This window comes from Thunnus albacares, chromosome 11, assembly GCF_914725855.1.
Source record: "Thunnus albacares chromosome 11, fThuAlb1.1, whole genome shotgun sequence".
In the NCBI taxonomy this organism is placed as follows: Eukaryota; Metazoa; Chordata; class Actinopteri; order Scombriformes; family Scombridae; genus Thunnus; species Thunnus albacares.
This window is the reverse complement of record NC_058116.1, coordinates 16,958,316-16,973,019: the sequence shown is the minus strand read 5'-3', so window position 1 is coordinate 16,973,019 and position 14,704 is coordinate 16,958,316. Positions and strand designations below refer to the sequence as shown.

General features: G+C 41.7%; 1 protein-coding gene across 3 annotated transcripts in view; it reads left to right on the top strand.

The window, feature by feature from the left end:
- The window catches only part of pkp4 (plakophilin 4), an 83,647-nt gene that overhangs the window by 13,936 nt on the left and 55,007 nt on the right, over positions 1 to 14,704 (top strand). For 2 of the 3 annotated variants that reach the window (XM_044365156.1, XM_044365158.1), the window contains exon 2: positions 3,921 to 4,054. In XM_044365156.1, the coding sequence (XP_044221091.1) occupies positions 3,926 to 4,054 (129 nt within the window). In that variant the 5' untranslated portion in view covers positions 3,921 to 3,925. Of the gene's footprint in view, positions 1 to 3,920; positions 4,055 to 4,738; positions 5,192 to 14,704 lie in introns of those variants that run through there. The other variant, XM_044365159.1, reaches the window with a different exon arrangement.

The window sequence follows — 14,704 nt, the reverse complement described above, 5'->3', positions numbered from 1 at the left end:
TTTTTGCTGGAGAAACCTGATTTCTCAATCATTTATGTGTTTAACCAGATTGTTTTTAACAGTGACTATACAACAAAAACTAAAACTAGACAGTTAGTATCAATTTGACAGCAGTACAGGAAAAAAGGCGGTGTGACATTGTATCCAAGGTAATCAAATTGAAAGTCAAACTAAAACAGACACTGAAATAAATGAGACTTGATAAGCTGATTAAAACTGTGTAGCAGCAGGCTATTTGAACATTTCAGACACCGCAGCCAAGAAAACTGTGTGTTCTGCCACTATAGAGCCTGACCTCGCACCACAACATCAGTTCAAATTCTCCGACCAGAAAAGTAAGCAGTTCTCCGGGCCTCAGAATGATAAATTACAAATACACTTGAAATATGCAGCCTCACTCAGAAATATGCCCTGGGTGTGAGATTACTGACCAGCTCCGTGTCGACACAGGTTCTACAATCTAATGCGTTGTTGCGATGCATGTAAACGAGCTCTCTGCTCTTTCCTGCTTTAACCTGATTTCTCTCAGTAACCTGGTTTTTATGTGTGCATGTAAACGTAGTCTGTGTGACGGCTAATATTAGATTTGCTACTGCAGTGCTCCCTGGGGAAGGTGACACAAAGCACAGGTGGCTTTCAGAGGGATCAGAGGACTGATTGAATTCATGTCTATCAAAAATCACTCTAGCAACATTCCCTTCAAAAACACAGTCATTCATAAAGACATCTAAACAGAGCCAGGCAAACACTTTCAGCACATTCACTTACATTTCCTCTTCCTTTAATGCACCATAAACTACAGACTGAGTCATGGAAATAAGGGTTGTGTAAGGAGCTCCAAGGAGTGGCCGGAGTCTGAGGTCAGAAGAGCAGACCACGTGATCCGATGAGTCAGGGTGGGGTCAGACTAAGACTTTTCTTGGCAGACTTGGAGACATTGAGGATTACAGTACTTTAAAGGGCAGATTTAGCTTTGACTCGAAAGCATGTCTAGTAAAACAGATGTGTATTATTCCATGTTGAATAGTTAGACAAATCTATTACTGAAAGAAATATTGTTTGAAATAATCAGATTTGTTTTGAAAGTCACAGTCATTAGCTGTGCTCAAAGATCTTGTCACATGGTCGTACATGGTGCGTTTGTTTTCTGCTCAGTCAAGGGAAATAACCATGATGGTAATAATTAGACACTAGTTTGCCTCTTTATTTTGACCAGAATGAGGTCATCTTTACTCTGTGGGAACTACATAGTGTGTTCCTCAGGCATTAACCTAATGACAGCCTTGAAAGCTGCACAGATTGGGCTTGCCTTCTTAACTTTCTCACCTACTTCTCAGCCTTGTGCTGGCTCTCTGGACTCTCTAAAGGCTTGACATACCAAAGTTTTTAACAGCCAGGCAGTTCAGTGAGGTTATTTTCCCCCTCAGCATTTAGAAGGAAACACAAAGAGCAATGTTGAAGAACCAGTCAGCTGTGTGCTTATAAGACTGTGGTAGGTTGGCAGCAGCAGCAGCAGCAGCAGCGTTGTCTTCTCTCCTTATCTCAAAGCTGCTGAGAACTCCAAGCTAAGCAGAGTGAAATCATTCTGGACCAAATGTAATGGGGAATTTCAGAGGTAGGCTCAGATACAAATCACTGTTTTACTTTGCTTAGATAGGGTTTGCTTTCCTTTTTGTATGTTATTTTTTCTGCGGTTCCATTTCCTACATGTCTGCTTAGTGTGCACTTTCCTACAACGCAAGTTTAGACTGCTGAGAAATATTCATTTAGCTAGATTATATACACAGATTCTGGTAAAACTGTAAGGCCAGTAAGTCACTTTTGATGGATGGTGGTGTTTTATCATACAGTGAAGGGTTATAGAAAGGTCAAGCATGATGAGGGCCATTTTATACTTAATCTGTGGTGATTTCAAAGACGGTTATCATGACAGTGCCAAGCTTCCATAGCTGCACACCTCTTTTTGTCCTTACTGAAGAGAAAGATGAAAGCATTTTATCCCCCCTGACTGGGTTGGCAACTTCTATCAGTTTTAAAATATGCCCTGTGTCCCGTCTGTTTTGCTCTCCTCAGTGTTGTACAGAAGTCAGGGAGGAGGAGCTCTGTCAAATTTGAAACCGTTTTTCCCTTTTCCTCTCGCTGTGTTTTCTGGGAATAAAGGGCCATGTCCTTGATTCAAAGGCTGGAGCTGAGGTGGGAGGGAGGCGGGCGGTATGTTGCAATACTATGAATGAGCAGGAAAGGAATTTGGGAGACTGACAGCGGGATACATGGAATATCCTGCATGGACTAACAAACTTGGTAGTAGTAAGACCTTCTCTGTCATTTAACACCAGGGCTGGCACATGACTCTATTCAGCTCAGACACCTTGAAATGCTCACGCTGCCTTGGTGACAGACTCCCAGAATACCTCAGGGTCACATTTCTTTGAAATGTCTGGGGGACCTCCCACGTATTTCATGCAACCCCCACTGCCTCATCCACAGCCAAAAACTTTTGTATTCTCACTGTAAACAACCCAAGCAGCTCACACAAACTGGCTGTCAGCCTGAGCTAAATGATTCCTTACTTGTCTCTGTGTTAGCGCAGGCACATTCAAGTTGGCGAGTGCATTTACATGACAGTGTATGACCCTTTAACCCTTTAAAATGATGTCTGTCTGCACAAAATTGACTCACTCGGTAGAGCTACTGTGTATTGGGCTTTCCAGTCACCCTCAGGCTATTAATCCAATAATGGATTAAGCCACTTTAATGGAGGGAGTATTAAGTTGTAATGCTAGCGGCAAGGCAATTTTGTAAATTACCATATGGTTATTTCATGGTGGTTTTAGCAGCTAATATTCCACAACATATTCATACCAACATGCAGCACCTTGGCTCCAACCAGTCTGGTTTAGTAAAGTAAATCATGTAGGTCAAGATATACGTGTAGAAAACAAGGGGTGGAATGTGTCTTTATATCCGTAGCTCGGAGATGACAGCAGCAGTGGATCTCTAAGGCAGTAAAAGTCATAGTAAAATCCCCGTTTCCCTTAAGTCACACAGCTCCTGTGTTATTAGACCCCTTGCTTTTGTCTGCTGCTGCAACCCTGTGCTGTGAGGCAGCCATCACAGCCTTTTGCTGCCCTGTCTGGCTCAACAGGCTCTTTCTAGTAAATATGGATCCACCTTGAGCAATGTTCCCTTGACACTCTCCCTGTCAACAGATATAATGAGACCATAACTATTCGTTCCGCTTTCTCATTTCAATCCTGGACAAGAGGCCAGAGAGAGCGAAGGAGACAAGAACACCTTATCTCCTCCGTCGGACTGCTGACTTGTTTTTTTTTTTTGGTTTCTTTTTTTTTCAAAGGCCTGCTCCTACTCATCTTCTGTAAGCCCTCCACTATATCAAACACACAAACATATGCAGTATTAACATCTGCACACACACACACACACACACACACACACACATATTTGATATTTCAGTGTAGCTTTTGCATTGTCAGGAGTAGTATTTCCATTCTTTTGTGGCTTCACTACAGTTGTTGGCTGTCGTTCTGTTGTCGTCTGTGTTGTATCTTTTTAATGTCACTGTTTTACATACGCAAATCCTTATTTAACTCATGTGTTGCCTCTAGGCCATATGGCATTGATTTGCACTGTCACAGACAAGAAACACTGACAGTCTTTCGGCCATATGGCATGTGTGGGTGTGTGTTTGCGTATTGCTGGTGATGGCATGTGACCATTGATAGTTACTTCTCAGCTATCGGTGAGGGGTTGATTCGAGTGTGTATTTGTCAGTGGAGTGTGCTTGCACACGCATGCACACACTCTGCTATACGTGTACAAGATTGTGATTTTTCTGCAGAGTGCCTGTGGTGACCAGATCGTGGTTATGTGTGTATGTGTGTGTGTGTTGTTATGCACAGGAGGAATGCCAGTTCCTGAGCAGAGCCCAGTGACGGAGGAGGGGCTTCTGCTGACCATCCGCAACGGTTCAACTGGCCACAACATGGAGGCTGACAACACCGCCAACAACATCCTGGCCTCCGTTAAAGAACAGGTAATGTGTTTCTTCCGTTCGTAATCCGCCCATTGAGTCGTTTTATATCTCTCATATTATGGCCCTGTTGAAGTTTTTATGAACCATTTATGTACAGTGACATTTATAGAAAGCTAAATTGTCTGGTGACTCACACATCGTACTAAGATGCAATCCACTGGGCAAACTATGTGGTCGTTTTTTTTTTTTTTCTTTCGCATTTGAGTCACACACACTGTTATCACTGTAATCATATCAACTTACCTCTGTGGCACAAAGCCCAAAGTACAACATGGTCATTTCTCTGCGTGCAGGATGGTGAGCAGATTTTTGTTTATAGCAGAGCTGTGCTTGGAATGGACTTTGTTTACTGTCTCATAGAAAGATTGAAGTACAATAAGCTTGACTAGGAGCTTTTTGTTGTTTTATTGCCTGCAGTCACGGTCTGGCTTTTATCAATGGAAAACCAGGAAGACCATCTCTTGTAGGGTGTGTGAGCCTATGGAGGGACATGCATATTATCTTAACTCTTCTCAGTAACATTTCATACACCTTTTCTTTTTTTTTTTTTTTTGGATGACAGTTGAGTTGAGCTATAATTGGAGATGAATGAAAAGCTTTCTCTGGTATTTATTAACAAATACAAAGAAGTCCCATTTAGGCTTTCTGTAGGACAGTAGGTGTTGTTTACATGAGTACGGAAGGAAGGAGGGAGCACCTGTCGATGTCACTTCCTTCCCCAGAGTATTCCTTAGTGGCTCGTCCGGTTAGAGCAGATATCCATGCAGACAAGCAGGAAGAGCAAGTAGCCTGCCTGAGCTTTTGCTTTCAGAGTGACTGGCTGGAGACATGCCTCACAGGGGATTCCTGCTAAAGAGTCGAGACCGTAAAATGATCGTTCTCCTCACTATTTAACAGAGTTGGGAGAGGCAAATAAGAGGGTGAGTGAGAGAGAAAAGATGGAGGAAGTCCGAGACTAGGCTAGTGTGTGTTTTTTGTTTTTTTTTTCCCTCTCTGTGCTTTTGCGTGAGGTTTTCCTGTGATTGTTGAGAAGCAGACCTTCGAGGGATCCCGCTCTCGTAAGCATGCAAGTCTTCTGTGCTGTAGCTGTGGTCGCGGTTAGGGCTGGGGCTGGGGCTTAAGATGACTGAGTGTTTGGTAAGTGTTTACTCTATTGCTCTTCTATCTTTTTTCATGTATTTTTTTTCTGTCTGTTCGTCGGACGGTTTCCTTCCCCGTAGTCGTCTTATTCTCTTTTTTTTCCATTCATTTGTCTTTCTCTTTCTTTCCAAACTTTTTTTTTTCTCTGTCACTGCTGTAGTTACAGCTGTGCAGGCTTTGCCCAGATGCCCAAACAAGGACAGATTCACTAACATATCATGATTTCATTCTTTCTGTGCGTTCATTTGCTCGGACTTGTGTCTTCTGTCTTTCCTTCCTCCTAACTACTAACAAGCCCCGGTCTTTTTGCTGTTAATTTGAGGATTTTGTCGTGTTGCGCTACTGTTTCTGGTTATTAGGGTCCTGTCTTTGCTCTGTGCTTCTGCTTTAATAGCACTGATCCACCATCTGGATGACACATCCATAATGGTTTATTACAGACCCCATTTAAGTGTTTAAATGTCAATGTTTTTCTTGCTGCATTTTCATACTTCCATACAAGCTATTTTTCAAGCTTGACTCAAACACAAAAACCAGAGAATGCATTGTAATTCAGGAGATAATTTTAACAAGTTCTCCCTCTTCAGTATTTATCATCTCATTAAGATTTAATTTAACTGAATCTAGTGTTTCATGGATTATCCAGAACCTGTTTTTTTTTATGTTTCATTTTAAGTGTAATTGAAGCGATGGGAGTGCTGTGGCACTCATCCAGACACTTTGTGTGTGCAGATTCAGCAATAATGATGCATTTGTGTGTCTTGTCAATGTCTTTTACTTTGTTTATTTTTTATGATTCCAAAAACCACAGAGGTTTTTGGTATTTATTCGTATTTGTAAAAAGTGGTGGAGAAAACCAATAGCCGGTTGTTCAGATGAGAATCATTTAGCAAAATACAATTTGAAGCACAAACATTGTTGTTATCGTTTTATTGTTTATTACTGTTGTTATTTTTATTTTCTTATTAAATCAAGGAACTCTGGCAGAATAATCAGCAGCTTTTTTGCATTCTCTTCCCATTTTTCTTTTAACTGTCTGCTACTGAAAGCATAATCTGAGCTACAATCTCTTTATTCTAAACTGCAGTAGGAAACAACAACTCTTTGGTGCATGGGAACATAAAATCATTTGTGCAATTGTTTTAAATTGCATTTTCTCTGACTGTAAACATTGTAACAACAAGCCTTAAGCCTTTATGGGGTGATTTTTTTTTCCTTGAAAGTATAATTGAATTAATGGCATCTGACATGGATGACAGACACTGCTTGACTTGATGTCAGATGCTGCCTCAATGCCACAACAACAGTATATTACAACACTAAATGTGACAGCCTATTTTCTTTAGTGTTCATTCACAGAAAATGTGTCTTCTGTGCTATATATCCTGGTTCTCTTCTGCTTCCTTGACTCTAAAGGGTGGGCTTGTAACACAATGCAATATTATTCTAAACTAAGGAAGTTCTTATCATACAGTGCAGATGCTTTCATACAAAGGAGAATAAAATCTATTCTGTTGTCTGTTCCAGGATGACAGTGCCACCATCCACGGGGCACAAGTGGTCACTGAATTGTTTGATGTGTATGAAAATTATTTGAATTATATTCTGTGGCCTTCACTGTCACCAGACCTTAATTGAACCCTTAAAGGAGATTTGGGACCAACGTTTCAGACAGCGCAGTCCTCTGCCATCATCAAAACACCAGATGAATGAATATCATTTGCAAGAATGGTATTTAATCCTTCCTGTAGAGTTTCATAGACTTGGTGAATCTATACCAAGGAGCACTGAAGCTGAAGACACTTAGTGGCCAAGAAGTTTACTAAGGCACTTCATTTGCCGTCTATGTATCTGTACATTGTTACAGAGCTGACAGTGATAGACTGATTTTGTAATGCATAAATTTGAAACAAAGTTGAGGCATTATAGTGAAAAATCTAAAAAAAAATTACAGTTAAATTTAGCATGCATTAAATGATAAAAACAATGAGTTTGATGGGGAAAGTAAAGTCAGGTGTTTTTATGATCTCCAAATTGCCACAAATAGAGAGCATGGAAAGAATATAATAACAATAACAATTATGAGACACTAGAAAAAACATTCATTATTATACATCCTTGGCAAGTTGCTGTGCCCTCTAGTTATGTTATTAATTCTGAATACATGTTGGACATTTTGAAAGCACAAAATGTGCTTCCCGATACCGATCCGATACCTGAACTTGCGTATCAGCTGATTCTGAGTACCAATCCAATACCATTGTGTTAAAAAAATTTCAACAGCTGTATACTGCTAACCCTGTATGAATGTGATTATAATTGCTATCTTTCATGTGATGCATCTTCAAATGCTTTATAACATTAGTGGTGTTGAAATTGGCAACACTCATGCCACCCCACGAAACTAAAGCCTTGCATACTGTACACGTTGCCTCTTTACTGGTGGGATTCCAATGTAAAATATTGCCAAATTGCTGACATTTTGCTAAAATTACACTATTTACCAGACATCAATTCTTCGCTGCTCTAAAACAGTAGTTGCCAGTGGCTACACCACGTAGGTTGCTGTGTAGGCTGATTGTTTAGAGTGGTGAAGAAGAATTGATTTCCGGGAAAAGTGCCATTTTATCCGGGTGTGAAACTACGTTAAAGTTTATTAATAAATTACGTGATATTGGATTGGTGCATAGACTTACGTACTCACCGGTACTCAATCCAGCGTTTTAGGCAGTATAGAAGGCATTTCTGATACTGGTATCAGTATGGGAACAACTCTAATATATTTGGATTGGTAGAAACAAGAAACTACTACATTTGTCAGTTTGTCATACAAGCTGTCGGCAGAATTTGCAGAAATAGTTTTCACTTCTTTTTTATTGAAAGTATTACCCTGCTTTTGTTACTCACTCTGCCACTAAAGGTCAGTTTTTGCTCGATCAGAAAGAGTTTGTATGACGGCCACACTTGACAGTGGAGAGAAAAGTCATCTGTCAAAGAGAGGGCAGAGATGTGATATTGTTTAAAAGAAGGGATAATGGTGCACATTTTCAGACTGTCTCTCTTGGAAGGCATTCATAGTGTTGCACTCAGTTGTTCACATGAAAAGTGACAGAAATCGTTGTGTCAAGAATGAAAAAAGACAGCTAGAAGTTCAAACCCTGGCTGCTTTCTCACCTCAGTGCAGCTGGCCAATCATGGCGTGAAGTGGGTGTGAATGTCAGATCGTCTGTTTTGGAAAGTTACACAAATGGCTTTATGCCTTATCCAATATTGGAAAGGTGTGGAGGGAGGAAGTTTCTGAAGCTATTCGACCATCTGACAAGCAGTTCTGATGAAGTGTACTGGGCCCTTAAGGCTATTATGGCCTCATCTGGCCATGCCTGCTATGGGAGAAACAGGGTGGGTCCTTTAGAGCTGCAAACAGCTGAAGAACTCCTCAAGTTGGATACTGCAGCTTCTTACTTTTGCTTTTTTGTCATTTAGCTCACGCTTGTATCCATTGTACCTTTTGCGAGGAGTGCAGGTACAGGTTCAGTGTAGCGTACGCTGATAGTGAAGCGTGTTGATGGCCAAAATCAATCAAGTGGCTTTTAACCACTTGGCCATCATCAGTTTACAGCTGTTTAATGAATAAAATGGTTGACTGCTTACCCTATGTGTATTTACATGCACATAAAAAACACCATATCATTGCCTGATTAGGAAACCTCTCTAGAGTGTTTGAGTATATTCAGTGTGAAGAAGCTATGTTTACAATGTCAAAAGCTTTTAACATGACATTTTCTTTTCTGTCTGGTTTAAATATTTCAACAGCTGAACACACTGATGTGTGTCAACAGATACTATGAGATGTGATTAAAAACTTGAATGCAAGGAATATGTTTTATAGACTGATCTGTGAAGTAATTGGCTTGAAAATTTGACCTGTTGTTATTTTGCTCAGCTTTGAGTTGATGTGACTGTCCTAAGGTATGTTTCTATCCAAATTACATGCAAATTTCAAGGGTTATAACACAATGGTAAATGCAAATCAATGTGTGTTTCTGACAGTTACAATTATGTAAATATTGGGAGAAGACTGCCCAAAGATTACATCAGCAGAAGGCCAATTATGAAAGCTGAGATATATTCAAAACAAACAAGAATGCAACTTTGCAACACATCCAAAATGCAAAGTCAATTTGTCTTTTTTTTCTTTTTTGGATTGGCTTTCCTCAAAGGTTGGGCAAGATACTGGTTGTGTGGCTTGAATATATTACCTCAAATCCATATTTTAATTAATTGTCACATTTATCTTTATCAAGATAAATGAAACAATATTTTTTCAGTGCATTTGTTTTGTTACATTTTGTCTGTTCGAGTTAAACTGGGCGCTCGTAGTTAATTACATTGCTGCGCTCCCATGTTTAGAATGAACCCACACAAAGGACACAGTCACACACTGTGCAGCTGTGCAGTGGGCGGTTGTGGCTTGGGAGGTAGAGTCCACTAATCAGAAGGTCAGTGGTTCGATCTCCGGCTCCTCCAATCCGCTTGTCGAAGTGTCCTTGGGCAAGATACTAAACCCCAAATTGCTCCTGATGGCTGCACCATCCTGTTTGAATGGGTGAGTGAGCATGAGAAACACTGTGAAGCGCTATATATCGCTCCTGATGAGCAGGGTTGGCACCTTGCACGGCAGCCTCTGCCATCAGTATACGAATGTGTGTGTGAATGGGTGAATGTTGGCATGTGCTGTAAAATGCTTTGAGTGGTCGGTAGACTAGAAAAGTGCTATATAAATGCAGTCCTTTTACACTGACTGACAGTGATTAGTCAGGGTTACATAAGATTCATTGTACTTTCAGGTGCATCAAAGGGGTAGGCATTGACGGCGTGTCTAAAGGAATTAATCTGACAAATATACCAACATGACTTAAATTAGGTCAATGGGAGACTCGATCTGTTTTTCTTTGAATTTCTGTCTATTACTCAGTCCTAGCTGGTAGTCATAGAGAGGGGGGATATTAGACCAGAAATTGTTCTTGATAGTTCTTGATACAAAAAAGAAAGTTGGGTTTTCTGTTCAGGCAGGAACCATCTACTACGATGAATGATATTGTTACTGCTAAAAAAGGATGATTTATTTGTGAAGAAATAACTGGCATTTCCATTCAAGTGTTCTTATCCACATAATTTAAATGCACATACTGTGGCAAATGGATGAAAATGTGTAGAGGTTGTAGATGTATCCTGGCAGTTACACAGGGTGCCATATTCAACAGCCTTTGAGAACAAGCCAATTTTGAAACAGATATACTGCAGCCTTTGAGTTGTCTAGCGAGGGAGCCTGTGGCACCCACTGAGCAGGCATCAATGAATGTGAGGTCAGTTCTTTAAAGAGCATCTTATTGATCACTCTACCCTCATCTCTGCTTCTTACCGCATCTCCCAGGGGAGAAATAGCTGCCGGAATGGGGGGCCCTTTAGTTGTGTCAACTTTGATTTCATCCTCACTCCTTAATGTAAACACACACCTCGGTAGGCCTATTTTTAGTTATGTTAGCGTTACAGCAGCAGCAGCAGGCTGGGGAAATGGAAAGAGTGGGAGGGATGGTAGGTAATGACGAGGCTTGTGCCTTGATGGCGATTTTTTATTTTTCTTATTGTTTCTTGTTGTGCTGTATCACAACCTCTTGACTTTATACTGAAGTTCTTTGAGAAAATTATGATGTAATGCAAGGTCAAGACTGTCTGCATCCACTGTCACATATTTGTGTCTGTATGTGTGTTTACTGTCAGAGAGTACTGCTGGCGTCATGTGTGGCTGCCCCTTCTCTGTCTCTCTTCCCTGATTTCTATTCTCTTCTTTTCTTGCTTTTGTCTTCTCTACATCTGCTGTCGTTGTCCCGGATATGTTGCTATTTCCCTGTCCCCCTGCCTTCACTCCTAGCTGCCTCACTCACCTCGCCTCCCCGCTAACGTTAGCTCTACCTGGCTAGCTGCATAGCTAGCAGAGCTGCCCTGCTGGCTCTGTCCCCTAACCTCACCGGTCTATTTCTCTTCCCTGGACACTATACCTCATCGGACTATCAATATTTACTTACTGGACCAACGTTATCTGGACATCACTTTCCCTGGTTGCTCTCCCCATCATACAAAATCATTGGTACCGTGAATCGCTAACGTCATTCCTGTCTGTGCTCTGTGCTAACGCTACATCCTACTACTAACCCACTTGTCAACTGCTGCTATGTCTCCTCTTTTCAGCCCTCTCCCATTTTTATTAACCTTAACCCCCTTTTATTTCATGGTACACCCTGGTCTCCCTACTTTTTTCCCTACTTCTGCTTCTCAACAAAAACTACCGGATATCGCTCAATGAACTTATCTCTGCTCGCTCTGCTGGCATCCTCCCCCGCTGCTGATACCTTCATCGTTGCCTCATCTCTCTCCTCATGTCTATTCCTGCTTGGCGATTGAAACATACACATTGATGGTCCAAGAATGCAGCTGCCTGACTTCTTACGCACACAAAATCCTGGCACTGCATCATCCCAGTCCTAAGAGAGCTTCATTGGCTTCCTGTCTCCTACTGGATCACCTACAAAATCCTTGTCCAAACGTTCTCTCCCCCTACCAACCCTCTTGGTCCCTCTGATCCTCCTCTTCTGGCCTTCTCTCCACCCCCAAGTCCAACCTTCGCAGTTTTGGGGACAGAGCCTTCTCTAAGGCAGCTCCTAGGCTCTGGAACTCCCTCCCCCAAGACATCAGAGACTCAGAGTCCCTTGCTGTTTTCCAATCCCGCCTCAAGACCCATGTCTTCTCCACCACCTTTTCTTAGCCCCCCCATCCCCCATCTGTCCTTGTGTGTCTGTTTTATGTTTGTCTGCTGTTTGTCTCACTAACGCTGCCCCTTAGTGTTTAGTGTATAGTTCAAAGCGACTTTGAGTTTGAGTATAAGGTATTATTATTATTATTATTATTGTTAAGAGGTTGTGACATGTAGCACAACAAGCTGGCGAAGCTGTAAACTGAAGCACTGCGTAGTGGCGTCTGCCGTACAGGGAACTTCTGTCCTGAGAGTTACAATCTTTTCAATTATTCATTTTCCACAAACCATTGCCTACCGTAGCCATTGCCTTCAGGGCGAAGTAACATGTCACCCAGTGCAACAGTGCAGCCCATTGATGTGTTTTGTTTTTGGACAACAGATGTCTACAGCACAGAGGAATAAGATGTATATCAGGCTTCCAATACACGCACAATATTTATACAATAATAATATAATAAAGTAGGATGAGTTCTTGTTGGTTGGTTTGGCTCTGCACATGAGATTTGTTAACAATAAGAAAAATAAAGAAAATAACCAGCCTTATTTTTTAACTTATCCTTTGAAATAGCAAGGCTCATTACAGGAACATCACACATTTGCAGTTATAAAGCAGTCAACATACGAAACCCTTTCTTTGTATGTTGAGTTCTTTTATAACTGTGTGTTTTCTGCTAAGATAAAACAGGTTTTACCTTGGAAAACAGGTGGTTGATGTCCAATATCAACAACACCTCAGGTTTTATCATGACTGATGAAAGCAGTTTTGTTTTTGTTGTCAACATTTATCAGCCATACACTTGCCACATTTTGTACTAAGATCACGTCTTTCTGTATTTGTATTTCTGTTTGTGTTTAAAAAAAGAGTCGTGACCAGGCGCAGTTCACATTCGGTGGCTTTCTTACAGCTTATACTTTAGATGTGTTTACAGCAATAAAAGTTTCAGACAGGGACAGAAGAGGAAGGTGATTTCATTCCTTCTTCTTTCTGTGTTGTGGAGAGATTTGTCCCCTTAACATAAATGTAACTGTGGTCAAATTAGTCCTTGCAATTTAAGGAGCTGTTGAGCAGATCATTTGCAGCATACATTAACATATCATGATTGTGGTTCTTTGCCCTTGGAAACGCTGTGTTTTGGTACGCTCCTTTTCCTCCTCCATTATGAGGCTTTGCCTCAGAGTAATGCTGTTATTAGCTGTGCCTGGACATGTCTATATGCACCACAGACACTGGCAAAAAGGGCCTCTTAGGCACGCCGCACTATGGTGTTTCGACACACCGCCTCCCAGAAAACACCACAGTGGAATTTTCCCACTTTGTTGGAGTCTATTACACACAAAAAATCTGTCTGCCTCCTGCTTCTCCCTGGCAAACTGGAGTTACACTCTGTGACCCTGTTTTCATCCGAATCAGGCACAGACGCACACAGACAGACTCCAGCTTTCTCTGTGAAGCTCATGAGCTGACCTTGCTTTGAGTGCTACAACTCCAGCATCCTCTTAAAGGCTTGATGAGCTGGCTGAAATATTACACACTTGAGATACCAAGCAAGCCTCTGTCTTGTTTTAATGAAGCCAAAGTCAACTTTTTCTAAGTGACCCAGCTTAAGGAGTTAATAGCAGGGGTCATGGCAAAGCTTCAAGACAGTGTTTTTATCATTTCATTTCCATGCCATGTTTTCATTTCCATGCCATAAGTGCAGCAGAAAGGTTGATTTCTCTCTGCAGGCGATAGTGTCTGTTCCATCTCCATAAGCGAAATAAGGACTCTAATTACAATCGACTAGTGATTTTCTCCACTCCTCGGGGTCTTATCTGCCTTCCTGTCCCTAGTGCTGCCGCTGTGACACAAGCAAGGAGAAATCTAGAGGCATAAGCATTCTGGCCTTGATTATAGTCATAAAAATGGAAGCCTGGCTCTAAGCAATTACCCCATGGGGGAGCAGAACAAGTATGAGAAGGAAAGAGTACAACAGATTCAGAGGGGAGGGATACAGGTGAAGGAGAGTGCTCAGATATACAGAGAAAAGACAAAACGCTCAGATACAGAGGGAGGATGGCGCAGAGGGTGGTGAGTAAAGTGAAACGGACAAAAGAGAGAGTGAGCATGATGGAGAGAGGCAGAATCAGAGAGGCTGTCACCTGTGAATGGCACCCCAAATGCGCTGTGGCAGGGGGCTGTCAACGCAGAGGAAAGCAGAAAAGAAGGAGAAGAGGAAGAAGAGATAATCTGCTCCCAATGTGACATGATGTCAAAGGAGTGGTGTGTCTGGCCTGGCACAGCGCTGTCGTTTTGAACCCAGCCCTGGGAGATCTCTCCCCACCTAACCTGTTAATACTCATCATCATCACTGTCATCATCATCATTATCACCGTAATCAGCGCCACTGTCAACAGCACACTGAGTACACGGTCAGTGGGGAGCAGGAGTTATACTCAGAAGGTGGGAGCTTAGCAAATACTGTTGAAAGGAAGTCGACTAGGTGAATCACCAATGAGGTGTAGCTCCATGTATCATCCTTTGCCCAAACATATCTCAGATGAGTTTGTCTAAATGACTGATACTGAGGTAACGGCACAAGTCACTGCATTCTTACTGTAGTAACCTGCAGATTGGCAGTCCCTAGATTGCTCCTCTCCTCATATTGGCCCCGGGCAATGTTCTTTTTTGTCTGACACAACGTTGGTGATCTCTCAGT